Source organism: Rana temporaria, chromosome 7 (assembly GCF_905171775.1).
Source record: "Rana temporaria chromosome 7, aRanTem1.1, whole genome shotgun sequence".
In the NCBI taxonomy this organism is placed as follows: Eukaryota; Metazoa; Chordata; class Amphibia; order Anura; family Ranidae; genus Rana; species Rana temporaria.
In genome coordinates, this window is record NC_053495.1 from 11,315,364 (window position 1) to 11,329,407 (window position 14,044).

At 47.5% G+C, this 14,044-nt stretch overlaps 1 protein-coding gene across 1 annotated transcript in view; it reads left to right on the forward strand.

Annotated features, from left to right (window-relative positions):
* Positions 1 to 4,009: 4,009 nt before the first annotated feature.
* Positions 4,010 to 14,044, forward strand: part of UROC1 (urocanate hydratase 1) — a 29,525-nt gene continuing 19,490 nt past the window's right edge. The window contains exons 1-6 of the mRNA XM_040358886.1: positions 4,010 to 4,192; positions 9,310 to 9,440; positions 10,563 to 10,656; positions 11,493 to 11,552; positions 12,830 to 12,958; positions 13,057 to 13,118. Of these exons, the coding sequence (XP_040214820.1) occupies positions 4,067 to 4,192; positions 9,310 to 9,440; positions 10,563 to 10,656; positions 11,493 to 11,552; positions 12,830 to 12,958; positions 13,057 to 13,118 (602 nt within the window). The 5' untranslated portion in view covers positions 4,010 to 4,066. The remainder of the gene's footprint in view (positions 4,193 to 9,309; positions 9,441 to 10,562; positions 10,657 to 11,492; positions 11,553 to 12,829; positions 12,959 to 13,056; positions 13,119 to 14,044) is intronic.

Sequence of the window (14,044 nt, forward strand, 5' to 3'; positions counted from 1 at the left end):
ACAGATTGTCATTCGTATAACTAGCTTTTGTAGCAATATTATTATTATATTTATTATTATTAATAATAATATTATTATTATTGCGAAAGCTGGTTATACATATTGCAATCTCTTTTATTATTATTAATAGTAATAATAATAATAAAATAAATTGTTACATGTATAACCAGCTTTCGCAATAATAATAATAATAATAATAATAATAATATTATTAATTATTATAATAATACTACAAAAGCTAGTTATACAAATGACAATCTTTTTTATCATTATTTTGATGGTGATGATTATTATTATTATTATTATTATTATTATTATTATTATTATTATTACTACAAAAACTGGTTATACATTAAAAATCAGTTTTATAATTATTGTTGTTTTTATTGCAATCAGTATTTTTATTTTTATTATTATTATTATAAAAGCCATTTATGCACATAACAATCTGTTTTATTATTATTATTATTATTATTATTATTATTATTACAAAATCTTGTTATATATGTAACAATCTGTAGTATTATTATTATTCTTATAATTATTGCAAAAGTTTGTAATACATGTAAGAGCCGGTTCACACAGGTGGCGACTCGTCAGCCGCCTGACAAGTCGCGTCCCGTTCTGTACAATGGAACCGTTCTAATAGAAGCGACTTAAGTCGCTCCAACTTCGAAAAAAGTTCCTGTACTACTTTGGGGGTCGATTTCCATTGACTTCAATACAGAAGTCATTTTGAAAGTCGCCTCTGAAGTCGTCTTCACATCGCCTTGCCGAGTCGCACGGCAAGTCGCGCCGCCCCAGTGTGAACCGGCTCTAACAATCAGTTTTATTATATAACCAGCTTTCCCAATAATAATAACAATAATAATTTATTATTATTATTATTATTATTGTGAAAGCTGGTTATACATGTAAAGTGAGCCGATCCCTGCAATACGATCATTTCCTGCACTAGTCAACTGTACGATTGGATCTGATCTAAAGCCCCTTTCACACTGCTCTGTAGCAAAATCAGGGTAAAAACAAATATGCGTTTTTTAACCATGATTTTGATGCGTTTCAGATGTGTTTCCCCGGCTTCTCTGTTGCATTTTTTGGGCCACCTGCACCTGTGAAAAATGCACATGTGATTCAAAAATGCACAAAAAGCGCAAATCACTGGTGTGTTTTTACAGCGATTTTGCTGCGCTTTCCATTCATGGGAAGCTGCATTTTTGGTGCACACCCACAGAGCAGTGGATGTGAAAGGTCCCATAGGATTTAAAGGATTTAAACATTTTTCCTGCGTTTTTCTTGCAAGGCGGTTCGGCAGCGCTGCCCCATTGATTTCAATGGGTAGGTGCGCTTTAGAAGCGGTGCATATACCGCTCCTAAAGCGCTGCAAAGAAGCTGCATGTAGGACTTTTGTTGACGTCCTGCCAGCGCACTCCGGCTTTCACATTGGGATTGCAGCTGAGGCTTTTTTCAGGCGCTTTACAGGCGCTATTTTTAGCTCTAAAGTGCCTGAAAAACGCCTCCAGTGTGCAAGGGGTCGAGGAGTTTCAATTTGTATGCAATCAGGCCGGCCCTTGCACTACTTGGTTTTGGTAAATCTGAAGATAAAAATCTGCAGAAAATCTAATAGTGTGTATGTGGGGGGGGGGGGGGGGGGCCGTCCTCCTTCACTTACCTCATCCTTCCATTTTGCTTTTAAATGTCCTTATTTCTTCTGAGAAATCCTCACTTCCTGTTCTTCTGTCTGTAACTCCACACAGTAATGCAAGGCTTTCTCCCTGGTGTGGAGTGTCGTGCTCGCCCCCTCCCTTGGACTACAGGAGAGTCAGGACACCCACTAACACACAGCTCCTTTCTCTATCTGCAACGTAGAGAGCGTCCTGACTCTCCTGTAGTCCAAGGGAGGGGGCGAGCATTTGTACCTTAACAACCCCTTTAACCCCAATGACAAATTGACGTCGGCAAAGTGGTTTCAATATCCTGAGTGGACGTCATATGACGTCCTCAGGATATTGAGCCGCTGCGTGGCCCCTGGGGCGCGCATCGCGGCGATCATTGTTGCAGGGTGTCAGTCTGACACCCCACAACACCGATCTAGGTAAAGAGTCTCTCACGGAGACTCTTTACCACGTGATCAGCCGTGTCCAATCACGGCTGATCACGATGTAAACAGGAAAAGCCGGTAATCGGCTTTTCCTCACTCGCGTCTGTCAGACGCGAGTAGAGGAGAGCCAATCGGCTGCTCCTCTGACAGGGGGGGGGTTTGTGCTGATCGATTATCAGCACAGCCCCCCCCTGAGGATGCCCACTGGGCCACCAGGGATGCCACTAGACCACCAGGGATGCCCACTGGACCACTGTAAAACACTGTAAAACTGGACCACTGTAAAACAAAGGTATGCCACCCTAGACCACCAGGGATACACAAATAATGGATGCCAATCAGTGCCCGCAATGGATGCCAATCAGTGTCCACAATGGGCATCACTGATTGGCAGGCATTGTTTGGCACTGATTGGCATCCATTAGTACAACACATACGTTAGTGCCACCTATCTGTGCCACCTATCATTGCCCATCCATGCCGCCTATCAGTGCCCATCCATGCCGCCTATCCGTGCCCATCCGTGTCGCCTATCCGTGCCCATCCGTGCCGCCTATCTGTGCCCACCTGTGCCGCCTATCCGTGCCGCCTATCCGCGCCCATCTGTGCTGCCTATCAGTGCCCATCCGTGCCGCATATTAGTGCCCATCATCAGTGCCCATCAGTGCCGCCTTATCAGTTCCCGTCAGTGCAGTACCATCAGTGCCCATCAGTGAAGGAGAAAACGTACTTATTTACAGTGGGGTAGATTCAAAGAGCAATTGCGTCTGCGTAACCATAGTTACACAGCGCAATTGCTTACCTGCGCCGGCGTTACAAATGCTCCTGATTCAGGAACCTCGTTACGCCGACTGCAGCCTAAGAAATGACTGGCATAAGGCTCCTTATGCCGTCGTTTTGTAGGCTGCATTCTTACACAGGCCGCTAGGGGGCGTTCCCGTTGTGCTCAGCGTATAGTATGCAAATTGCATACTAACGCCGATTCACAACGTTGCGCGAGCCCTGCGTACGTCGTTCCCGCGTCGCAAAATTAGAATTTTACGTAGTTTGCGTAAGTGAATCGTGAATGGCGCTGGACGCCATTCACGTTCACTTTGAAGCAAATGACGTCCTTTGCGACGTCATTTGCCGCAATGCACGTCGGGAAAGTTTCCCGACGGAGCATGCGCTCTATGATCGGCGCGGGAACGCGCCTAATCTAAATGATTCCCGCCACCTACGGGATCATTTAAATTGTGCGCGCTTGCGCCGGGCATTTTGGCGGCGCGCCCACGCAATTTACGGAGCTACTGCTCCGTGAATCAAGGGCAGCGCAGCAAATTTGCGGGGGCGCAGGGCAAAAACGTTGCCCTGCGCCTCCGTAAATAATGCGCAATTCTACCGGAATCCAGCCCAATGTTTTATAACAGAAACAAAAAAAAAGTTTTTTTTTGTAAATTTTCAGTCATTTTTAATTTTTTTTTGCAGAAAATAAAAATCCCAGAAGTGATCAAATACCACCAAAAGAAAGCTCTATTTGTGGGTACAAAATGATAAAAATTTAGTTTGGGTGCAGTGTAGCACGACCGCGCAATTGTCATTCAAAGTGCAACAGCGCTGAAAGCTAAAAATTGGTCTGGGTGGGAGGGTGTATAAGTGCCCGGTATGGTTAAATCTCACTTTTTGGGTGGGCTGACGATGGCGGAGCGGTGACTGCGCTGTCACACAGGGACTGACCCTTCCATGCTGATACACACCCCAATCATTCTTTCACAAGCCAAACTTACCTTTGCGGCTGCCTGGCCCTTTAAGCGCAGGATGCTCCCTGTGTCTGTGCAATGTTAGGTCAGGTAACACATTAATTTGGGGAAGCCGCACCGACCAATCAGGTGGCAGATCCATAGTGGGTGTGGACTTTTCACCTGATAGGCACCCAGGGTCACACTTGTGTGTGTTCAGCTGACCTGTCTGCTGCTTCTTTCCCTGATGATTAGTCTGCAGGAACTTTGTGCTGGGCTGCCCCTCCACCCCCTACCCTCAAACCAGGGGAGGGATAATGGGGTACCCCACGCTCCCATCCGCACACCCCAGCTGTCGGCCCAGGAAGAGAAGGTAGGTGTATGGGGGGGGGGGGTTGCAGGGAACTTCTGGGAGATAATGCAAAAAGTTACAATGGAGCCAAAAAAGTCCAAATTGCTACTTTTTTACATTTTAAATGTTTTTATTTTCATTTTTTTTTTTTTTTTTAACCACTTTGCCGATTTATCCTGAATTATTGGTTCTCTTTGGCTGACGTCGGATGGCTGACTCTGACAACTCATGGCAATCCCTGTGGCAGAGTCGCAAGCAAAAATGGCTCCCTCTGAGGCTGTAAGATGGGGGGGGGGGGGGGGTCCCAATGCCAGTGACATATAGGAGAGATTCCATAGACAGACAGAGACAGACCGGTGTTCTGGCGAGCTGGTTCCTACCATCGATATGGTTCCCCCCAGAGTGCGCAGGCGCAATCCGAGCCGACGGCAACTTCTTTAGCGATCCTGCCGCTGGCAATTTGTCTAAATGCAGAATTGTCTGTCTGACATCAGCATTAAGCCCCGTACACACGATCAGAATATCGTATAAATAAAAAAATGCAGATTTCGAATCGATTGTACGATAATCTGATCATTGGTATACAGCTGTCGTCTGAATTTTTTTCCAAAGGGACAACCATGAACAGAGATGGTGGTGGGCTGTGGGTCCGGGAGATGGTGGTGGGCTGTGGGTCCGGGAGATGGTGGTGGGCTGTGGGTCCGGGAGATGGTGGTGGGCCCGGGAGATGGTGGTGGGCTGTGGGTCCGGGAGATGGTGGTGGGCTGTGGGTCCGGGAGATGGTGGTGGGCCGTGGGTCCGGGAGATGGTGGTGGGCCGTGGGTCCGGGAGATGGTGGTGGGTCCGGGAGATGGTGGTGGGTCCGGGAGATGGTGGTGGGCGGTGGGTCCGGGAGATGGTGGTGGGCGGTGGGTCCGGGAGATGGTGGTGGGCGGTGGGTCCGGGAGATGGCGGTGGGTCCGGGAGATGGTCGTGGGCTGTGGGTCCGGGAGATGGTTGTGGGCTGTGGGTCCGGGAGATGGTCGTGGGCTTTGGGCCCGGGAGATGGCTGTGGGCCCGGGAGATGGTGGTGGGCTGTGGGCCCGGGAGATGGTCGTGGGCTTTGGGCCCGGGAGATGGCTGTGGGCCCGGGAGATGGTGGTGGGCTCTGGGCCCGGGAGATGGTGGTGGGCTCTGGGCCCGGGAGATGGTGGTGGGCTGTGGGCCCGGGAGATGGTGGTGGGCTGTGGGCACGTTGCAGGAGATGGTCATGTTTTAAGAAATGGCCATAGACTGTAGACGTGTTACACAAGACTGCTAGAGATCCCTGCTATAACTGGGGAATAAACAGAATGGTGCCTGCAGGGGCCCCCGAGGGCCGCACAAGGAGTGCCAAGGGCCACACGCAGGTTGGGCAACAGGGTTGTAGATTGTTCAAATAGAATTTCCCAACCTTCTATTTACTTTTACAATGGCACGTGAGCGCAGGATTACTGCAACCGTATTTGTTTGTCTGAAACTAACCTTGTTTAGGTTGCAATTCCTCTTTAAGACCGCAGACAAGGTTCTCCTCACACATCGGGTTAATGATTGTCAGCTCTTGTGTAACAGCTTCTCCGTGTTCCACGAGGATCCTATCTGTAGGATGATCTTCCGTGTCTTCGCCGCCAATAAACATTTTGGGCCAGATCCTCAAAGAAGTAACGCTGGTGTATCTATTGTTATGCCGCGTAACTTCTAGGTTGCTCCGGCGTATCTTTGTATCCACAAAACAAGATACGCCTGAAGCTGGGCTAGATCCGACTGACGTACGCCGTCGGATCTAAGGTGCATATTTACGCTGGCCGCTAGGTCGCATCTCCGCGTCAAGTATGCAAATTAGCTCGATACGGCGATCCACGAACATATGTCTGGCCGGCGCATTTTTTTTTTTACGTGCTTTTCGTAAGGCTTTTTTCGGCGTATAGTTACCCCTGCTATATGAGGCGTATCCTTTGTTAAGTATGGACGTCGTTCCCGCGTTGAATTTTGAAAATGTTACGTTGTTTGCGTAAGTCGTTCGCGAATAGGGCTTTGCGTAGAATGACGTTCATGTCGTAAGCATTGGCTTGTTGCGGGTTAATTTCGAGCATGTGCACTGGGATACCCCCACGGACGGCGCGTGCGCCGCTAAAAAAATAAAAAAAAAACGTCATTTACGTCGGGTCAAGACGTATTCACATAAAACACGCCCCCATGACATCCATTTGAATTGCGCGCTCTTACGCCGCCAAAGTTACACTACGCCGCCGTAACTTACGGCGCAAATTCTTTCAGGATAAGGAAAATACGCTGTAAGTTACGGCGGCGTAGTGTAGTGTATCAGAGATGCGCTACGCCGGACGCAACAATGCGCCAGGCTACGTGGATCTGGCCCTTTGTGTTTATTCCAGGGGCAAAATCTGCATTCTCGGCTTCTCCCCCCAGTCCAAGTACTTATCTATGGGGGAGGGGGTGACCAGCAAGGGGTTAAAGTAGTATTAAACTACGTGCACAAAACCTTCCCCAGTAAACTATTTGTTTAAAATCCTTACCCCCAGCACTTGCAGTTTACAACTTTTCAATGCTGCTGGCACCTGGTGTCAGTGCTGCTTTCCTGAACCTCACAGGAAAGTGTTAACAGTGGACAGTGCAGTCTTCAGCCAGTCTGTTGGCGTGGAGGTGAGAAGGGCCATGCCTTGCCATTCTTGGCTGTGGGGCTGTGTGTTTCTATTGATGTACATAGTGTAGGAAGACGCCACTCTAGTCTCTGCATACAAGGGTGGTTCCGTACGACATTGATAGCGAAAGGAGCCACCCTGAGACGGGAAACCTGGGGCAGCGGACTTGGCACCAACTTAAAGTGGAGTTCCACTCTTTTTTTTTTTTTTTTTTTTTAATACTGTTTTTAGCTTTAGTACTTGCAGCCCTTCTGGTCCGGTGACTTGTCCTTAAGGTTCCCCTAACGGGGAAGTTCCTTCAAAGAGTCCATGGGAATCACCTTGCGACGTAATCGCCTAGATGGCCGGTGATCTGCCGAGCTGGTTCCGGCTATCGTGAAAGTTCCTGCGCAATCTGATCTGCCGAGATAGTTCCTGCTAACAGGAAAGTTCCTTCAAGGACTGCGCAGGCGCAAACTTGCCGACGGAAATCTCCGAACCTCGGCTGGCATCCAGGCTCATTCTTTAACATCCCCGTGGATTGGAGGATGTTCGAGAAAAAAAACAGGAGGCCGAGCGAGCCATCCGAGCGAAGTGAGGCCGACTGGCCACTTTACTTGAAAGCCACGTCGCCCTGGATGCCGGCCGAGGTTCGGAGATTTCCGTCGGCAAGTTTGCGCCTGCGCAGTCCTTGAAGGAACTTTCCCGTTAGCAGGAACCATCTCGGCAGATCAGATTGCGCCTGCGCAGGAACTTTCACGATAGCCGGAACCAGCTCGGCAGATCACCGGCCATCTAGGCGATTACGTCGCAAGGTGATTCCCATGGACTGCTGGGGTGTCGGCTATCCCAGTAGTCCATGGGAATGGCCTATTGCTGTAATCGGCGCCGTCTGGAGACTTTACTGCGCAGGCACAAAAATGGGAGGTGCATGCTGGGTAGCCAGCTGCACTGAAATCCCTGAAATTAAGACTGGCGGGCTTCAGATGCCCACAACTGCAATGGACCCTGCCTGCTTCCATTTTTGGTGGCGGGGTTTTATTTAGTAATATTTTTTTTTTTTTTTAAATGCTCCTTGTTTTTGTTCCTACTGCTACATTTTGATTCTGTGAATAACAGTTTTCCTTTTAAATTGTTCTCTCCTCTCCTCTCCTCTCCTCTCCTCTCCTCTCCTCTCCTCTCCTCTCCTCTCCTCTCCTCTCCTCTCCTCTCCTCTCCTCTCCTCTCCTCTCCTCTCCTCTCCTCTCCTCTCCTCTCCTCTCCTCTCCTCTCCTCTCCTCTCCTCTCCTCTCCTCTCCTCTCCTCTCCTCTCCTCTCCTCTCCTCTCCTCTCCTCTCCTCTCCTCTCCTCTCCTCTCGCAGACCCTTTAAAGTGGTTGTAAACCCTCTCTGACCACTTGCACCTACAGGTAAGCCTAGATTAAGGCTTGCCTGCCCTGTATTTGCAAGAAATATCTCCTTAAAGCAGGGGTTCACCCTAAAAAAAAAAAAAAAAAAAAAAGCATACTAGCGTCAGCTACAGTATGCCTTTTTTTTTTTTTTTTTGCGATGTACTAAGGTTTAATCCGTAACTTTCATTTCAGACTCCGGCTGGGAAATGGGCGTTCCTATGAAGAGGGGTACATGACTGACGTCCAGCTATGGCGCGTCATGCCTTCCAAAAAAAGCCAAAATAGGACGCGGACATATAGGGCGCCTGCGCAGTCAGCTCCTAGTCTGTGCGGAGGCGCCGCAAAGAGCCGAGTCCTACTCTGGCTATTTTCGGAACGTGTGACGCACCATAGCCGGCCGTCAATCATGTTCAACTCTTCATAGGAACGCCTACTCCCCGCGGGTGTCTGAAACGAAACTTACGGATTAAACCGTAAGTACAGCGCAAAAAAAAAAAAAAAAAAAACATACTGTAGCTGATGCTAGTATGCTAGTTTGGATGGTACAAAGTTGTGTTTTTGGGTGAACCTCCGCTTTAACCTACACGGTTAAGGAGATATTTGCAGAAAGGACTGCACCGATGTCTACAGCGCAAGCGCGTCGTAGACAATGGTGCAGGCGCACTGAGCATGCCGGTTTTATCAATGGGATAGTGCCGGAAACTCACGCATGCGCGGGGATCGTGCCGGTCCCACGCGCATGCGTGGGAGTGACGTCATTGCCGCTCCGGCCAGTCACAGCGCCGATGCATGCAAGGGACTCGTGGGGAATGAGGAGCGCTTCGGGGGCTCATTATGCCTTTCTCTTGCAGGGTTTTTTTTGTTTTGTTTTTTTAATTATAAGAGAAAAAAAAAATTGGGTTTACTTCCTCTTTAACAGCAGTGACATGTGCAGACACACTTTTTTGTTTTCAACTCTTCCGTGTGTGTGTGTGTGTGTGTGGTTTTTTTTTACACAGTTGGGTTAATATAAAAAAATGATTTCCCTTTGGGATAAATAAAGGTAGATTAATAATATCATCTTTTTTTTTTTTTTTTTTCTTGTATTTTAGCTTGCCCTGGAGAATGCCTTGCGATATTTCCCCCCGGAACATCATGGGATTTTGGCTCCGGAATTTGTGGATGAGCTGCGGAATTATGGACACATCTACATGTACCGCTTCTGTCCCAATATCCACATGAGGTGACTGCCCCCCCCCCCCTCCCTTATCATAGTAAATGAGGACTCAAATTGCTGGAACACTTCCAAAAAAATTGCTGACCATACAGCTAAAATACAAATACGTAAAACAGTTTAATCATAGCCAAAAGGCTCCTTGTTCCGCTCAGCCAGTATTGCGATCCAGATAGCTCAGTCTGCTCTGTGACCTCCCAGTGTAATTGGGGGAAGTACAGCTTTGTCGGGGACCACCCCTTTATGCTGATTGGTCAGCAAAGGAGAAGCAGTCACATGACACTGGGGAAGGGGGGAAAACGGCTAATTGGGCCCAATTTGGACACTTTCACTTAGGGGTGTACTCCCTTTTGTTGCCAGCAGTTTAGACCTTCAGCCTAGGTTCACACTGCTGCGAATTCAAAATCGCGGTAAAATGCGCGATTTCGCGGCTGTGATTTTGCCGCGATTTCGGCCGCAATTTAATGTAAATCGCAGGAACAGGAACTACTTTTTGAAATCGCAGATGCGGCGTCGCACTGATTAGGACAGTGCCATTGCCGACAATTGCCGCCGATTTGAGATGCGATTTGACATGTCAAATCGCATCTCAAATCGTACCCAGTGTGAACCAGGGCTAAAAGAAAAGTATGTGGGTTTTTTTTTTTTTTTTCCATCCATCATACTTGCCTAGGTAATCTGTCCTCGGCGCCTCTACACTGAGCACCGAGTGATCGAACACTGCCGATGGCTCGGTTATCACAGCTTTCCAAGCAGAGAGCTGCCGACTGTCAATCAGCAGCTCTCCGCTCTGCTCCTCCTCCATGCTCACTGGAGCGCTGAGCTTCCCATAGACACCCTCCTAAACCTTGTGGACGGCCATCCCAGAAGAGTTGAAGCTGTTATAGCTGCAAAGGGCGCGGCCAACTCAATATTGAACCCTACGGACTAAGACTGGGGCGCCATTAAAGTTCATGTGCGTGTAAAGGCAGGCGTCCCAATACTTTTGGTAATACAGTGTATATAAAGATCTTAGATCGCAGAGCTGCGTGTTGCAGGGTGCACTGATCTCATGATGTTGCACCTACAAGGCGGCTGATGTTGCACAAAGATGAAAAATCTGTATAATCTCGGATTGCTATTATTTTTCAGGGCGTATCCGATTTCGAAGTATCCGTGCAAAATAAATCATGCAGCGGCTGTAATGCACATGATCATGAATAATCTGGATCCAGCCGTAGCTCAGGTATAAATTCAATGTGACTTTATTGTGTCGTCATTTATTTTATTTTTGTCTAGCACAGGGGTCTCCAAACATTCTAAACAAAGGGCCGGTTTGTTGTCCTTCAGACTCTTGGAGGGCCGGACTTTGGCCAGCGGGAGTGAAAACTTTCCTGGCATCAGTGGGAGTAAACATTTGGTATCAGGGGGAGGAATGGTGCCCCATTGCTGGTATCATAGGGAGGAATAGTGCCCCATTGCTGGTATCATAGGGAGGAATAGTGCCCCATTGCTGGTATCATAGGGAGGAATAGTGCCCCATTGCTGGTATCATAGGGAGGAATAGTGCCCCATTGCTGGTATCATAGGGAGGAATAGTGCCCCATTGCTGGTATCATAGGGAGGAATAGTGCCCCATTGCTGGTATCATAGGGAGGAATAGTGCCCCATTGCTGGTATCATAGGGAGGAATAGTGCCCCATTGCTGGTATCATAGGGAGGAATAGTGCCCCATTGCTGGTATCATAGGGAGGAATAGTGCCCCATTGCTGGTATCATAGGGAGGAATAGTGCCCCATTGCTGGTATCATAGGGAGGAATAGTGCCCCATTAGTGGTGTCAGTGGGAGAAATGGTGTTCCATTGTCGGTATCAGATGGCAGAATAGGGTCTCGTATCATTGGGAGGGATAGTGCTCCAAGGGCCGGATAAAGGCAAGCAAAGGGCAACATTCGGCCCTCGGGCCGCAGTTTGGAGACCACTGGTCTAGCACAATGAGGATAGAAAACTGGTATGAACGGAGCCTTGCTCTGACATGGTAGGCTAATCCTGACGGCTGTCTTGGTTTTCTTTCCGGTAACAGTTTCCCCAGGAACTGGTGACCTATGGAGGGAACGGGCAGGTCTTCAGCAACTGGGCCCAGGTATGTCCTACAATTGATTATTTATTCTGTAAGCAAATGACATAATTATACATTAAATTTAAAACAAATTTCTATTTTTTTTTTTTATTTTTTTTTTTTTTTTCCCACTACTATTCCTTTTTTACACTGGCTTTTGAAACCTACGAATGCAGCAATTTAGAAATTGAATGACAGGTTTAGCACTGGGAAACGCTTATCTTTTTAAAAAAACAATGGCCCGGATTCAGATAGAATTGTCTATCAGCGGGCGTAACGTATCGCAGATACGTTACGCCGCCGTAAATTAGGGCGCAAGTTCCCTATTCAGAAAGGACTTGCGCCCTATGTTACGGCGGCGTAACGTATGTGTCGGCGTAAGCCCGCCTAATTCAAATGCGGGCGTGTTTTATTTAAGTTACATGTGACCCCCGCGTATTTGACGTTTTTTTACAAACGGCGCATGCGCCGTTCGTGAAAAAATCCCAGTGCGCATGCTCGAAATTACGCCGCATATCGTCAATGCTTTAGACATAAACGTAACTTACGTACAGCCCTATTCGAACGACTTACGCAAACAACGTAAAATTTTCAAAATTCGACGCGGGAACGGCGTCCATACTTGACATAGGATACCCCTCATATAGCAGGGGTAACTTTATGCCGGAAAAAGCCGAATGCAAACGACGTAAAAAAATGCGCCGGACAGACGTTTCTGAATCGGCGTATCTACCTAATTGCCATATTCCCCCGCGTAAATATACAGAAGCGCCACCTAGCGGCCAGCGTAAATATGCAGCCTAAGATACAACGGTGTAAGAAAATTACGCCGGTCGGATCTTGGGGAAATCTATGCGTAACTGATTCTATGAATCAGTCGCATAGTTACAACGGCTTGCACACTCAGAGTTACTACGGCGTATCCGGAGATACGCCCTCGTATCTCCTTTCTGAATCCGGGGCCAATAAGATCAGACCAAAATGAGGGACTTTGTTTCAAATCGGGGACAGTTGGGAGCTTTGTAACTGTAAACAAATGACCAAAGAAGTGGAAAAGCACAAAAGAACTCTCTGAATTGCTAATCCCGCCCGCTGCGTTCCCCTTGGACTGACGCACACTGCAACCCCAAACTAGTTAGAGTCTCTGACAGACTCTTTACCATGTGATCAGCCGTGTCCAATCACGGCTGATCACGATGTAAACAAGAGCCGTTGACTCCATCACCCCCCACAAAAAATAAATACAAATGTTGCCCATAGTTCTACTTCAAGGTTTGGTCTTCTCTCCATTGACTCTTCAGTTCTGGCTTGTGATGTATTACCTGGCTGAGATGACGGAAGATCAGACTCTGGTGATGTACAGCGGACATCCTCTGGGCCTCTTTCCCAGTCACCCCAGAGCTCCACGGCTCATCATCACCAACGGGATGGTAAGTCGCAACCTACATCCTTGTTTTCATTCCACTTCCTGTCTAGTTGGACTCATTCTCATAATTCATTTTTTTTTCTTTTTTCTTCTACTTTTAAGGTGATTCCAAACTACTCCTCCAGGAAAGACTACAACAGGATGTTCGCGTTGGGTGTGACAATGTAAGAACATTCCCTTATTTTTAGCAGATTAGAGTCCCCCCCCCCCCCCCCCCCACACCTGCTGTGTTTTTTCGTGATCTGATAGTAAATTGGTCATTGCAACGAAACGTCCCACACTGCGCTTGAGTGCTTTCGTCATATACCACTTCCTCCCAGTCCGAATGTAGATATCGGATATTCTAATCCGCTGACGAGCACAAAACAAGATGATACTCGTTTTTGATTGCATGGACTCTTTATTAGAACAAGAATACAGTTAAAGAGGAGCCCCCCCCCCCCCCCTGCTCATATTACTCTAATGCCGCGTACACACGACCGTTTTTCGGGTTCTAAAAAAACGAGGTTTTTTTTAAACCCGATCATTAAAACGGCCTTGCCTACACACGATCTTGGGGGGGGGGGGGGGGGGGGGGAATGCTCTAGCAAAGCGCGGTGACGTACGACGCCACTATAAAGGGGAAGTTCCATTCGGATGGCGCCACCCTTGGGGCTGCTTTTGCTGATTTTTGTGTTGGTAAAAGACGATTCGCGCGTTTCTGTCTGTTACAGCGTGATGAATGTGCTTACTCCATTACCAGAACGAGTGCTCCCGTCTCATAACTTGCTTCTGAGCATGCGTGTTTTTCTCACGTCAAAGCCCACACTCGTTTTAAGGTTATAAAAAAATAAATAAAAAAAAACGACTGTTAAAAACGTTGTGGAAAAATAGAGCATGTTCGAAATTTTTAATGGCCATTTTTTTTTTTTTAGATCGTTAAAAATGCTCTGGAGCCCACACACGGTCGTTTTTAATGACATTTAAAAAAAAAAGGGGGGGTTTTTTTTTTAGAACCCGAAAAACGGTCATGTGTACGCAACGCAGCATTACAATACACCTGCAACCAGAAACATAAATTTAACATGAGCTAATTAACTAATCCCTTAAA